This window comes from Equus quagga, chromosome 4 (assembly GCF_021613505.1).
Source record: "Equus quagga isolate Etosha38 chromosome 4, UCLA_HA_Equagga_1.0, whole genome shotgun sequence".
In the NCBI taxonomy this organism is placed as follows: domain Eukaryota; kingdom Metazoa; phylum Chordata; class Mammalia; order Perissodactyla; family Equidae; genus Equus; species Equus quagga.
The window spans coordinates 37,947,542-37,962,666 of NC_060270.1; the positions used below are offsets into that span (position 1 = coordinate 37,947,542).

Genomic DNA, 15,125 nt, shown 5'->3' on the forward strand with positions numbered 1-15,125 from the left:
TCCCCACATGTACAAATAAAAAAGCTAAAATAACCCTTCTCTAGATAAATATCTCTCTGCCTGACTGCCAGAGTCAGTCAAAGGAACGAGGCTGCTTGGATTAGACATTGGCCTGTTTTCAAACTTGACGCGACTCCTTTGTCTTCCAATGCTTCTTAAGCATTTGGACTCCAGTGGTGCATGAGAAGAGATATGTGCTGCACTGCCGTGAATTCCAAATTGGGAGAACAAAATACCCATTCAAAAGTACAGTGTCAGATTGTTTATGTCTTCAGTTTATCTACTGAGGTTAGAAATGGAAGGAAATACAATTTGAATCCAAAATACTCAGAGGGTGAGTGAAATGAAGGATTCAGCTGTGGTATTTATTTTGGAAATGTACCAGCAAAAGTAATAAAAAGTGGTTTCTCTTACTTTACCAAGGAGGACAGCCATTTTGTGACGCCATCTGCCTTTATTTAGAGAAGCAACTCTGATCCAAATATTTAACTGTGAGTTATAAATCCAGACATCACGGCCATTAATCCTTCCACCTTGAAATGCAAAACAATGCACATACAATAATATATGTATCACAAATGGATCTATGCCCAAGGCATAGCTAATGAAAACACAGGATTTATTCACCCAGTCCCAGAATTCGAGAATTCAGTACAATAAATGAAATAAGGACCCTCAAAGCTTGATGGAAATAATTCTACAGAGCAGATTTAAACTTTGCCAATTGTAATCTTGAGAAATAATAATTACAGGCTCCAAATAATAAAATGCAGAAAATGAATTTTATAAATGTATAAGATTGTCAATTTAGGAGGCAGATATCAGAAGTACCCAAACAACAGAATCATTCTAAAAAGATTTTTTAAAATCACCCACTTTTTAAAAAACATACCATTGTACAAAATAAAGTATGTATTGTTATATTGTTCAATGTGTCCTAATACAGGAATCTGCAAAGCTGGTAAAATTATTTAACCAATTAACTGACTTCAGACCAGAGATACCAGTTATACTTTGTACAAGTCTGTCATTCTATTGTCTGTTTGATTTTAGAGGTAACATATCACATTATTATAAAAGAAGTTCAAATTAAGAATTTTAAGGAAAATCCTCTTTCATAAACTTTGGGGAGAATTTCAGAAAACACAAGTGGATTAGAGATGCTTAATTCTATGTGTGCTTTTCTGTGTTTTACTGTGTTCCTTAAAACAAAGTAAACAGGCATAAGTTTTAAAAATTATACCATATTCTATATGCATTTGAGAACATTTAAAATATGATACGACTAAAGGTCTTTTTTCTTTTTTTAATTAATTTTCTTTTTTAATTAATTAATTTTAGGATGTACATCATATTTTGAATTCTGTGTACATAACATCATGTTCACCACCCGAAAACTAATTATAGTCCATCCCCTCACATGTGAGCCTAATCACCCCTTTTGCCCTCTCCCCTCCCCGCAAAGGTATTTTCTGATGGATCTTTCGTAAGTCATTCTGCATAATCTGGTACCTGTTTTTAAGAGTAGAAAGTCACTCTCGGTTTTATTTGTTATATAAGCTGACCTGCCTAAAGTGGGCGTATCCACTTTCATTGTTTTCATTTGAGACACTGTTATCATTTAAAACAGCCACGCTGTGTTCGAATTAAAAGTAACTACTGTAAGAAATCTTTATTTACCTGAGACAAGAATGTCATTCCTTAGAGCACAGACAGCATACTCTGATTTGGTAAATTCTGGAAGCTTAGCCAAAGACTTCCATTCTCCTGTCACAGGATCATAGCACTCAGTGTAGGGAAGATTAAATCCTCCAACTCGTTCACAGCCTCCAACGACAACTATCACCTCAGAATAGCCAGTTGACCTAAAATAATTGTTAGAAGAATGCATAAATAATAAATTAAAATACCCTCCAGACTGCTTAAAACCCTAAAAATGTATCATTATCACAAAGAAAGTGGAACACTATTATAAACGGTTAAATTTATTCTCTCAGCGTGTGTTAAATAATACAGGCTGCCAATTACTTACTTTGAGGAGAACATTCATGAGGGATTTAGCAACGTCATTTTCCTACAGAAAATTTCTATGGGTATTTTTTTCTATGAGTTTTGCCTTGAAAACTGTTAGCAGGGGCCGGCCCGGTGGCACAGTGGTTAAGTGCACACGTTCTGCTTCGGCGGCCCGGGGTTCGCCAGTTCAGATCCCGGGTGCGGACATGGCACCGCTTGGCAAGCCATGCTGTGGCAGACGTCCCACATATAAAGTAGAGGGAGATGGGCATGGATGTTAGCTCAGGGCCAGTCTTCCTCAGCGAAAAGAGGATTGGCAGCAGTTAGCTCAGGGCTAATCTCCCCCCCACAAAAAAACAAACAAACTGTAAAGCAGTTCAAAGATCCTATGTAACTCAACTGGAACCCTGGTAATATGAAGGATGACTTTCAAATGCAGTTTTGCAGCAGTTCATATATGTATAATAACACAAGGTAAGATAATGCACTTTTTCTAAGTGTAGGAAAATGGTGCTTTTTCATCAAATTACTAGTTCTCAAAAAAAGTAATTCATAGTATAATCTAAGTACCCTTTAAAGGAGTATATGTATTTCTTCAGAAAAATTTTTTTAAAAGATTGGCCCTGAGCTAACATCTGTTGCCAATCTTTTTTTTTTCTTCTCCCCAAAGCCCCCCAGTACATAGTTGTGTATTCTAGTTGTAGATCCTTCTGGTTGTGCTGTGTGGGACACCGCCTCAGCGTGGCCTGATGAGCAGTACTAGGCCCATGCCCAGGACCCGAAGCAGCGAGACCCTGGGCCGCCGAAGCACAGAGCACGAACTTAACCACTCTGCCACGGGGCCAGCCCTCAGAAATTATTTTTTAAGATAACTTTTTAAAAGTTAAGTAAATTAAGGTAATCCAACTCATAATGTTGGGTGGTCACTAAAAATATTGTTAACAGAGTTTATAACAAAGGATGTTAAATGAAAAAAGCAAGATGAAGAATTGTACAGAAGGTCCAATCAATACTATGTAAAAATTGTGTCTGGAAAGAATATACCAAAGCGCTAATTAATGATGCTTATCTCTGATTGTGTGGCTTCCTCCTTTCTAGCAACACAAATTTTCAAAACAATAATAAGCATGGGCTATTTTTAGAGTGGAAAAAACAACTTTTAAGAGGACTAAAAGAATCCTAAGGTTTACATGAATCACTGGCTTCTTTGATTTTGTAGTTTAAATTTAAGATAAAGACAGGAAAAACTAAAAGCTTATCCAAGCTTTTTTGTTGTTGTTCATAAGGCTTAATAGATAGTTTGGAATTTTAAAGTTATTTGGCTTTTATATTTTTTCCACAAATATAATTGAAATGAAAAAGTCTTATAATTGCATTTATGGTTGCTACAATTTTAAGTCTCAAGCAGAAAAATGCTAGCAATTCCTCTTCTCTTACTTAAATGTGGAGGGAAAAAAGATCACAACAGAATATGGATTTGTAGTTTTAGTCAGTGTGATATTTCACAATTATACTAGAAAAAAACAAAATTAAGCAATATTGGTATGTCCCCTTAATAGAACTCCTACATTCTAGCAATATTTACTCACATCTATTTCAACTAGCAATCATTCACCTAGGGGGCTGGCCCGGTGGTGTAGTGTTGAGTTTGTGTGGTCCGCTTTGGTGGCCTGTGGTTCATGGGCCCAGATCCCAGGCACAGACCTACACACTGCTCATCAAGCTATGCTGTGGTGGCATCCCACATGCAAAATAAAGGAAAATTGGCACAGATGTTAGCTCAGGGCCAATCTTCTTCACCAAAAACCCCCCAAAAACAAAAAAACAACAATCATTCACCTTTTCCATGCCAGGCATACTTTTCCCATGATCAAATCAGAAATATATATTGTAGAAAAGAATTTTGTTCATAGATGCAATAAAAATTACTTCTAGGAACCCACCAAATTGTATAATCCCAACCTAGTATTTAGTAAAACATTATCAAAGGACTCATATTATCAATAGTATTTACTATTTTCCAAATAATTCCAAAATGAAAATACTGAAAACAGAGGATAGCACCAGACACTTAGTAGTACAACTACTGACTAAGTTATCCTTTTTCTGTGGAAGTACCATTTCCTAAAATCACAATGGAAATACCTCTAAGACAAATGCATGTGATCTTCCTCAAGGCCTTATTTATTGATTGACCAAAACAAAAATTGCTAAGTACTGTCACTGGGGTTCAATCACCCCTAATTATTTTAATGTAAAATCAAGGTAATTATTATATATTATAGAATTTTGTTTTATACTTTTGTCATATCATTTTTCTTGTTTTATACTTTTCCTTTGCTTGAACTTGCTTGCCTTTTTCAAGACTTCTTAGCCCAATCAACATATATTGTTGGTTTTTGTCCACTGGAACAAGAAGAGACAACAGCATGAAAAGTTAATGGCTAAAACATTTAGTCCCACTAAACAAAGGATCATTTCAGCATCTACTGGAACGTGTATTTATCTGAAAAGATCAGCAAAATATTGGCTTTGCCTGTACTGAAGGTCTTGTTTTGTTTTTTTTTTTAAGATTGGCACCTGGGCTAACAACTGTTGCCAATCTTCCTTTTTTTTTTTTAAAGATTGGCACCTGGGCCAACAACTGTTGCCAATCTTCCTTTTTTTTTTAAAGATTGGCACATGGGCTAACAACCGTTGCCAATCTTTTTTTTTTTTTTCCTGCTTTATCTCCCCAAACCCCCCTCCACCCCCACCCCCGTACATAGTTGTATATCTTAGTTGCAGGTCCTTGTAGTTGTGGGATGTGGGACGCCGCCTCAACGTGGCCTGACGAGCGGTGCCACGTCCGCACCCAGGATCCGAACCCTGGGCTGGCCAGTGGAGGCCTCGAACTTAACCACTTAGCCACGGAGCCGGCCCCTGAAGGTCTTATTTGTAACCAAATGGCTTTTAACTTAATTAGAGACAAGTCTGGTGTTCTCATTAGAGACTGTTAACCCAACAGAGTAGTTATTTTTATTTCTTGAGCTTGGAAAATACTTATCTCAGGCAGGGAGATGATTGCCTTAAAGGAAATAAGTTACTCCAGCCTGTGAAATGAATACAAGAAACCTCAACTAAATTGGAGTCTGCACGGCTTTGCAGGGGGAGCTCTCACATCCTATCATACATCATACTTCCTTGATTACTCCAGACAGGAAGAGATGGAGACCGGCATCTTCCACAGGAAGTAAAACTACTTTACTAGTGAAGGAGACTTCTCTCCCCATGCAGCAAAAACCCAGCCAATGAGAAGTGCTGCAACTTGGCCAATGAAAAGCTGTTGCCACCTGGAACTGTGAATTTCCCCCAATGGACTTTTATTTAGAACAGCCTCTCCCTACTCCCCCTTTTTTTCTATAAAAGCAGCTCCCCTCCTTCCTTTTTGGGGATTTGCCTATGGTTTGCCATAACACGCACATCCTGAATTGCAATTCTTTTGGCTATTCCCGAATATATTCATTTTGAGGGTAAAATAACAGGTGATTTTGCCTTTGATGTTGACAAGCTGAAAACAGTAACTAGAACAAAAAGATAGTCAAGATGATAGCGTAGGATGAATAAAATTCTAAATACCAATGCAATCTCTTTTTTAGAGTGAATGTTACTTTATTTTATTAATCCTTTAAAGTCAAAATTCTGATTTTCTGCTGTGACAAAATGACAACTATTTGCTGCTTTACTGTTAAGGCTCACTATTCGTTCAATAGTGAAACAATAGGAAAGGCAGTGTGTTTCATATAGTGGAAAGCTGGAAGAGAGAAGGGAGAGACATTAGTGATATAGTCTATTCACCATTCTAAGAGTCAAAAATATCTGAAAACCAAGCCATCAAACCAAAACAGAGATATGAGACTTTAAGCCCCAGAGAGACTAAATGGCTCTCTAGTCTGTAAGATATGACAGTTACTAAACTCAATGTATTAATTTATCTAAAGAAAGAACTGTATATTAAAAGACAGGATTGGTCAGCCCCAAAAGCAGTCAGTAAATGAATGAATGAAAGAGTAGATAATAAGCACAGAGGCAAACATTTCCTGTACCCATTCAATTTTTGTCTAAAGGAAAGAGAATCTTAGCTAACTTGAACATTGTTGGTCCTTTGGTGAGAATATTTTTATGGTGGGTGAGACTGCCTCAAGCCATAACTAGGTGAGAGGATTCTGGTCCTAAAGATCTGCTAAATCCCTTTGTTTGGATTCCATGCTTGCCAAGCAACCTTTGAAAACTTTGGCTTCCCCTGTAGTGACCTGCCCATAGTAAGAGACTATGCTGACAGACTGACCTAAAATATCTAGTCTGTTTGACAGTTCCATTTCTCTTTCTTTTTTTTTTTGTGAGGAGACTGGCCCTGAGCTAACATCTGCAACCAGTCCTCCTCTTTTTGCTTGAGGAAAAGGGGCCCTGAGCTAACATCTCTGCCAAGCTTCCTCTATTTTGTGTGTGGGACACTGCCACAGCATGGCTTGATGAGCGGTGTGTGGGTCCATGCCTGGGATCTGAACCTGTGAATGCCAGGCTGCCAAAGCGGAGCACGCAAACTCAACCACTGTGCCACCAGGCTGGCCCTCCATTTCTTATAGCAAATAAATATATATAGACTAGAAGATAATGAGTTATCAGTCTCTCATAGTAAATGTTAAATTTGCCCCAATAGTCTATTCTTACTGTATCAAAAGAAAAAACACGTTTCTGAGCCTAGAGGAATTACTGGATCATGGTGAATTCATCAATATAAATGACCCCCTATAAGCTATGCCACATAAACCTTATAGCTTTCTAAACTTGGTGAGGACAGAGGCTTTCCATCTGAAACTGGAATAGGCAGAATGGGTTCTATAAGGCAATGGCTGTACTGATCAAAAGACACAAAATGTTTACTTCCCCTCCCTGCCTCCCCGAAGCCCCAGTACATAGTTGCATATTCTAGTTGTAAGTCCTTCTGTGTGAGCTGCCACCACAGCACTGCTACAGACAGACAAGTGGTGTGGTTCTGTGCCAGGGAACTGAACATGGGCCACCAAAGCAGAGTGCACCAAACTTTAACTGCTAGGCCATCAGGGCTGGCTCTTAAAATGTTTGCTTTGTCCTTAGGTTCTACAAGATAATGACTCCTGTACCCTTTTAATACATCCCCTTTTTATGCTTAAACTGGTGAGCTGGTTTTTTTCTTTTTTTTTTTTTTTGAGGAAGATTAACCCTGAGCTAACTACTGCCAATCCTCCTCTTTTTGCTGAGGAAGACTGGCCCTGAGCTAACACCTGTGCCCATCTTCCTCTACTTTATATGTGAGACGCCTACCACAGCATGGCTTTTGGCAAGCGGTGCCATGTCCTGACCTGGGATCCGAACTGACAAACCCCAGGCCGCTGAGAAGCGGAATGTGCGAACTTACCTGCTGCACCACTGGGCCGGCCCCCAGGTGAGCTGGTTTTAATTACTTGTAATCAGAATTCTGATAGAGTTCAATGGATTGCAGGAAAAAACACCTACAAATAGTTTTCAGACTCAGGAAAAGATGCCCAACCTTCCACATTTAAAAAGAAATGCAAATTAAAATTATAAGATACCGTTTTCACTTTCCAGAGTAGCAATGATTTATAAAAGTAATAATATGCTGTGTTGGCAAAGGAGTGGAGAAATAGGTACTTTCATATTTTTGGATGAAATGTAGATCGGAAGACAATTTTTACAGTATCTAACAAAATTAAAAATGCACATACCCTATGACTGAGGATTAAGCAATTTCACTTCTAATAAGTCATGCTATAAATTGCCAGTATATGTATGCAGACATATGTACAAGCATATTCACTGAGCATTGTTTGCAATGGCAAAAATCTAGAAACAACCTAAATTGTTCATCATTAAGAGATAGATCAAAAAATTATGGTATCCAAAAATGGAGTACTGTACAGTTCTTAAAAAAGAATGGAATTGAAAATTCCTGGGGCTGGCCCAGTGGTACAGTGGTTAAGTGTGCACATTCCGCTTCAGCGGCCCGGGGTTCGCCAGTTTGGATCTCAGGTGTGGACACAGCACCGCTTGGCAAGCCATGGCGTGGCAGGCATCCCACTTATAAAAAAGTAGAGGAAGATGGGCACGGATGTTAGCTCAGGGCCAGCCTTCCTCAGCAAAAAAAAGAGGAGGATTGGCAGCAGATGTTAGCTCAGGGCTAATCTTCCTCAAAAAAAAAAAAAGAAAAGAAAAGAAAATTCCCATAATAAAAAGTAAAAAAAAAAAGGAATAAAGACCTATATGTGGTGATGTAGAACAATCTCCAAGATACTTTTTCTTTTTTTGGCTGAGGAAGATTAGCCCTGAGCTAACATCTGTACCAATCTTCCTCCACTTTGTATGTGGGTTGCTGCCACAGCATGGCTGGTGAGTGTATAGATGCATGCCTGGGATCCAAACCTGTGAACCTGGGCTGCCGAAGCGGAGTGTGCCAAACTTAACCACCAGGCCACGGGGCCAGCCCTCCAAGATACTCTGAAGTGATAAATACACACACACACACACACACACTTCCATATGCAAAGAATATTTCCAAAAAGAGTTCAAAAAACTGGTTAACAGAGGTATCCTTTGGGGAGGAGAACTAATATACTAATAAGGGTCAAGTAGAGGGAGACTTCCAATGTATACTTTTATGGAAAAATGTTTGAGTTCAAAATAAAAATGAATTAACATGTATAAAAATGGTAAACCATGCATCCCATAATATAGTAGAATATCGTTTTTAAGAAGGACTGGAACAAAAAAATTCAGAACACTGAATTTTAGCCCTGGTCCTGCCACTAACTAGCTTTGTGACCAAGAGCAAGTTGGTTCACTTAACTGTGCCTCAGTTTTATCACCTATAAAATAATGAATGAAGGAATTAATTAAACAATCTTAAAACTATTTATTAAAAAAAACACTTTATCTTAATTTTCTCAACTGGTTTCCAATAGCAACTTGAACTTTGTCCTCTTTATGGCAGTTAGGTTCCTATATTCATCATATAGTAACTGATTATTAGACAAGAGGTAGTAGAAAGTATTAGAAGAGACAAGTACTTAACTGATTCCAGCCTCAAAATGATGAGCTGATTAAATCTTAGCTATCTCTTGCTCAATGGAGTGTGGGAAAGAACATCAATTTTTCCCATAGCTATGAACAATTTATGCTTAAAATAAACTATTTGATAGCAAACATTTCTGACTCTCAAACCACATTTCCTATTCTGTAAAAGTACAGCATAAACTTTTTCATGAAACCAGCAATAGTTTTTATTAAGCATTTTTGTGTCCAATTCTAGGTTATACATTTTTGATATGGTTTTTCCAATCCTTATAACAATCTTAAAGGTAGGTAGTATCCTTTTACACATGAGAAAACTGATACAGAGAGAAGTTAAAGTAACTTGCCCCAAGGTCATGGAATTAACTAGCTGTGTAGAGCAGATTTTAATCCAGGACTGTGTGATTCTGAAGCCAGTACTCTAAATATATCATGATGCTTGAACTTGGTATTTATTAAAAATAGTATTATGTGTTAATAGAGAGATTTAAAGTTGCATAATATATATTAATAAAAAGACAACCACTGTTCCTAAGCTTTATTCCTTCTGTGATTGGTCTCCACTGTTTTTCCTCCATGCACCCAAGGGTTTACAACCGGCAGTGCAGATTATCAAAACCTCTCATGCTCTTGGATGCATCTTGGGGTTTTCTCTGTCATTTAAGAGACATGCGGTATATGTAGGTAGAATATCCACTATGGGTGGAGCTCTGGAGAATACCTGGCACAGGATAAACATTAAAGAAATATTGGCTGATGTGAGGAGTATATCACCCTAATCCAGAGTCAATCTTCACATTGCTAATGGTGGGACAACCAGATACACTGTGTCTCCTAACATGATGCATTACCTTGGATGACTTCTAGCCAAAAATATTTAACTTGTCTCCATCAAGCTGAAGCTTTTAGAGCCAACTTCGAGTCTCCAGGAATCATAGCTAAATGCAGCTAAGTGATACCATAAGGAAGCAACCAGACTACTACAGAAGGTGGAATATTTTTTCTGGACAACTTGCCCATTAACAAACCAGAATCATGAAAAAAAGAAATTGTTCTGGAATAAAAGAGACTTCATGGAAATAACCAGATGCAATGCATGGTCCTGAATTGGGTTCACTAAAGAACATTTTGGAAAAGACTGGGGAAATCTGAATTTGGATTAGGTATTAGATAATATGAAAGAATTATTAACTAAGTGTGATGTTATTTTGCTTATGTTATTTTTTTAAAGAATATCCTCTAGTGAAAAAAATACATACATATATATATATGTACACACACATACATACATATATAAAAGTTTAAAAAAAGAAACATTGGCTGAATGAATGAATGAAAGAGAAAAGTCTGGGCTGGAGATACAGGTTGATAGTCAATAACATGCATGGTAATTAAAGCCATGAGAATAGATGAGATCACCTAGAAAAGTTGATAAGGTAAGACAAAGAGATGTGAACCAAGGGGACTATCAACATTTCCAAGACTAGATACAGAACCATGAATCTGAGAAAGAGAAGTAAGAGGACCATGTGGAAAATGGTACTCCAGAAGTTAAGGGGGAGAGCGTTTCAAGAGGGATTAAAGGAATAAATAATGTCAAATCCTAAAGAGAGATCAAGGTGGATAAAGACCGAAAAGAGGATAACAAATAATAAATAGAAGGTCAGTGATGACCTGATTGAGAGGAGTTTCAGTAGAGTGACTGGAGCAGAAGGCAGAGGAGTGAACTGCAGTTGTAGAAGTGGAGACATCACTCCTTTTTCAAAGAAGTTTGGAGTTTCTCACAAAGATGAGAACCTGTACAAATAATACACATTGTTCAGATAATGAAATTCCTAGTGATTGGTACTAACATGCAGTAACAAATAAAGTGAAAGAATATAAGGGACAGAACGTGATGGCAGAGTTGTAAAATAAAAAGATTCCTCTTTCCTCACATAATGCCAACATAAGTATCTGCTATTATATTTACAATAGTCTGCAAATTCAATTAAACCATAGTGTGGTTTTTTCCTACTTGCATCCTGAAGAAAGGTGATACTGCAGTCTTATATATAGATGTGTTTCACTGTATGAAATGGATTGGTTCCCTTAAAAACTGGATGTGAAATACGTTTTTGTAAATCAAATAATTAAGTGAATCAGGAAAATTATCCATTTGCTGTCTCAGCCTAATTACCCTTAGGCTGCAATCTGATTTCATTCAGGTCATACCTTTATAAATATTAACAATAAATGACCTATTTTAATTGTGCAACACATAACCCTTGGTCCCTGTTCTAATCCTATGAGATATGTGAGATAGGTATTATTAACCCTATTTGACCCCAAACCCTTCTACTGATACAAAGGGACTCTAATTGGAAAAATGCGCAATTTTCCCCTTAGAGGAATACCATGTATCCAGAAAAGTTCTGGAACAGCCCCAAAGCTGTTTAGCTTTCTTAATACATTTAAGAACCTTGCTCTTTCCACTTTCTTAAGCTCAGTCCAAGCTTCTAAATAGTCCTTTAAAAATCACACACACATCAGGGTATTTATAGAATAAAACTGTATGTTTTTTGTCCTTTGTTAAAAGACTAGGAGTAAAATATTTCATATTTCTTTCTTGTAAAACAATTACTTTTTAAAACTAAAGTCAGCTACTTTTTTCCAGTTTTGAGATATAATTGACATAAGTCAGCTAACTTTGAAAGAAAAAAATGCACTCGAACTCTAATACAAAGAAATATTACATTCATTTTTTGTAATAATAGTTACCCAATATTGTATGCAATTTATAAAAAGTTCAGGCTCTCAAGTACTGGGAGATTTTTAAAAGTGGGTCAGATCTACACTATACTATATAAACAATAATAGCTAATAATTTTTAAGCACTTTCTATGCATCGCTTGCTATGCTGAGTACATTAAGGATTATTGCATTTAATAATTTCAATGACAAAACCTGTAAAGTAAGTACTATTTATCATCATTCTCATCAGACATATGAGGAAACATTAAAGCTTGCTACATCCAAACTATTGTAGATTTTAGGCATGCTATCTCACAATATGCTGAATTTTAATTACATTCCAAAATAATGATAGTCAAAATCAAAGTTAAAAATGTGGTTTGAGAGCTATGCTATAGTAAATTGATAGAAAAAGTAAGGATGGTATGGGAAAATAAAAATAAACACTAGTTTCACAACCATGTGAATATAACACTACTGAATGGTACATTTAAATATGATGAAGATGGTAAATTTTATATTACACTTTTTACCACAATAAAAAAAAAACCCAACATTAGCTTTGTTAGAAAAATATTTAAAAGATTCTTTGCAATATTTCTCAAAATAGCCATTTCTTGCTTATTCATGGTAAAGTATGTTTACTATTATTTCTTCCATTACTAAGCCATGGAGATTATTTTTCTATAGTTTATGAGTTAAAATCTATGGGTATTTCACAGAAGTACTCACTGTAAGAAGATACAAATATAGTACAATACTTAACTGCATTTCTACCCCTAAAGATAAATTTTCCCAAGTCTCTATAATGATGATGTAATTTTTGTAATGAGAAAAAATTTTAAAAATTCAGATTGAGGGGCTGGCCTGGTGGGGTAGTGGTTAAGTTCACGCACTCTACTTTGGCAGCCCAGAGTTCGCGGGTTGGGATCCCAGATGCGGACAACGTACCACTTGTCAAGCCATGCTATAGTGGCATCCCACACAAAATAGAGGAAAACAGGCACAGATGTTAGTACAGCGACAATCTTCCACAAGCAAGAAGAAGACTGGCAACAGATGTTAGCTCAGGGCCAATCTTCCTCACCAAAAAAAGAAAAAAGAAAAAATTGAGATTGAATATAGTAACTGTGGCAAAGAGAAAAGATCTGAGGCTGGGGTTTTACATCTGAGAAGCCACTCAACGTATACCAGCTTACTTACTTCACCTCTACTATTTCATGTTGTCTGTTATGAAAAAGGTTAGAATATGAACTGCAAATTGCAAATTTGTTTTTTTATAAATAGAGGCAGTCCAAGAGAGTCTACCAAAGTCTAGCTACTTTATATCCAAAGACCTTCTGGAAAGAAAAGTGGAATACTTTGGGACCCTACAAAGGTTACAAGAAATCAGCAGAAATATGTTGAGATATGCACAGTTGCCAAAACTCTTCGTAACACCCTCTGAGAGCTCAGAACAATATTAACAAAACAATTTTACAAAAAATGCTATTGTTGAATCTAGCCTTCCCGGGGAGAGACATTTTAATGATTTACATAATCCAAAACAAATCTTAAATTATATACAGCCACATGTACACAATACATATAAATGACTCCACTGAGATTACATTTGAGAGGTTTAAAAATATTTTAAAAACAAAAATTTTTGTTAATTATATTGTAGTTAATTTTTAAACAGTCTTCTCACCTTCGTGGCCTAGTCCTTGGGGACATCATTTCATTCCCAAGTATGTGGTACCGTCTTGCTTCATGCAGCAACTGGTAACACTCAGGAGAACTCTGAATCAATTGGTCCACCTCAACTGTTTGAACGAAGTAGTTGGGATGCAACAGAGGGAGTCTCACATGTGTCAGGAGCTCATGGAGCAGAGGCCTTCTCAGATCAACAGCACGATAGACCCAACGCATGACGGCTTCAAAAACCATCTCCTCTTTACCAATAACAAGTTCATCGCTACAAATATAATCAATAAGTTCATCTTTGTCAAGCTCAAGAAATTCTTCATGCTGGGACACATCCTCAAAAGTCTGTAAAGCAAAATTCTTGCATTTTGTGAAGAGCGTTTTGAGTGAATGGGTATCAGCAAAGCGCTGGATTCCCAAGCAATTACACGGATCAAGTTGCTCCTCCAAGAACTTGGCACACGCATCGCGGAGAACACTAATCTGAAAGAGGCTTGAAGTTTCAAAGAGATATTGTACATTCTCTGTGGTGATCTTCACCTTTCCAGTATAAACATACTGCAGAAAACATTCCATAGCTTCAGCTAAAATACCATTGATTTCAACCAACATTTCTCGGCTTTCCTTGTGGTCATTACAAAACATAGCTCTGAAGTAGCTACTACAGGCTGAGAGAACAGCTCTATGGCAAGGAAATTCTTTTCCTTCCACACAAATGATAACATCTGTGAATAAGCGGCTATCTCGGAATTCATTAAATATCTGAAGTATGTTTTCCGCATGGGATGATCCTGAAGAGAAGTCAAAAAACTCACGGCCTGTCAGAGATTTAGGGTCCATTTCAAAAACTTTACGCTTAGTTGCTGGGGAATCACGCACCCCGAGATCCTCTCTGTTTAGTCTTCGTCCCAATATTAGTACCATTGTTACATCAGTTGACTATATAATTGTTGAGAAATGACTGTTAGGGATCTTCTTTATGTGGCTAACAGTCAAAAAAAAGGAAAAGAAAACATTTCAATATGTAAAAAATTCAATATTCAAATTACATCATTTCTTTTGATGGAAACACAACAAAATCACATAATTAACATAGGGTATACAGCACTATTTCATTTTAATAAAAATTGATAAAGAAAAGTTTGCATTTGCACAATTAGAAAGATTAGGGGCAATTTGCAACACTACTCCTTAAGCACCCCCTCCAGCTGAAAGGGTACCATCTACTTTGTGAATTACTAATAACCATCTGTCTCCCCTTTTACACAGCTGGGTTTCATCTACTGACTGTAAAGCTAAGTCAGAATGCTATAAGACAAGGGGCTGGCCCCGTGGCTGAGTGGTTGAGCTCGCGCGCTCCGCTGCAGACAGCCCAGTGTTTCGTTGGTTCGTAATCCTGGGTGCGGACATGGCACTGCTCATCAAACCACGCTGGGGCAGCGTCTCACATGCCACAACTAGAAGGACCCACAACGAAGAATATACAACTATGTACTGGGGGGGCTTTGGGGAGAAAAAGGAAAAAATAAAATCTTTAAAAAAAAAAAAAAAAAAGGACAGGAACTAAGAAGGAAAAGGAAGTTCAA

General features: G+C 37.2%; 1 protein-coding gene across 4 annotated transcripts in view; it reads right to left on the reverse strand.

Moving 5' to 3' along the window:
- KLHL24 (kelch like family member 24) overlaps positions 1-15,125 on the reverse strand; it is a 41,546-nt gene that overhangs the window by 15,167 nt on the left and 11,254 nt on the right. For all 4 annotated transcript variants that reach the window (XM_046659882.1, XM_046659881.1, XM_046659884.1 and 1 more), the window contains 3 exons: positions 13,544-14,524; positions 1,681-1,865; positions 415-533 (listed from right to left, as the gene is read on the reverse strand). In XM_046659882.1, the coding sequence (XP_046515838.1) occupies positions 415-533; positions 1,681-1,865; positions 13,544-14,463 (1,224 nt within the window). In that variant the 5' untranslated portion in view covers positions 14,464-14,524. The remainder of the gene's footprint in view (positions 1-414; positions 534-1,680; positions 1,866-13,543; positions 14,525-15,125) is intronic.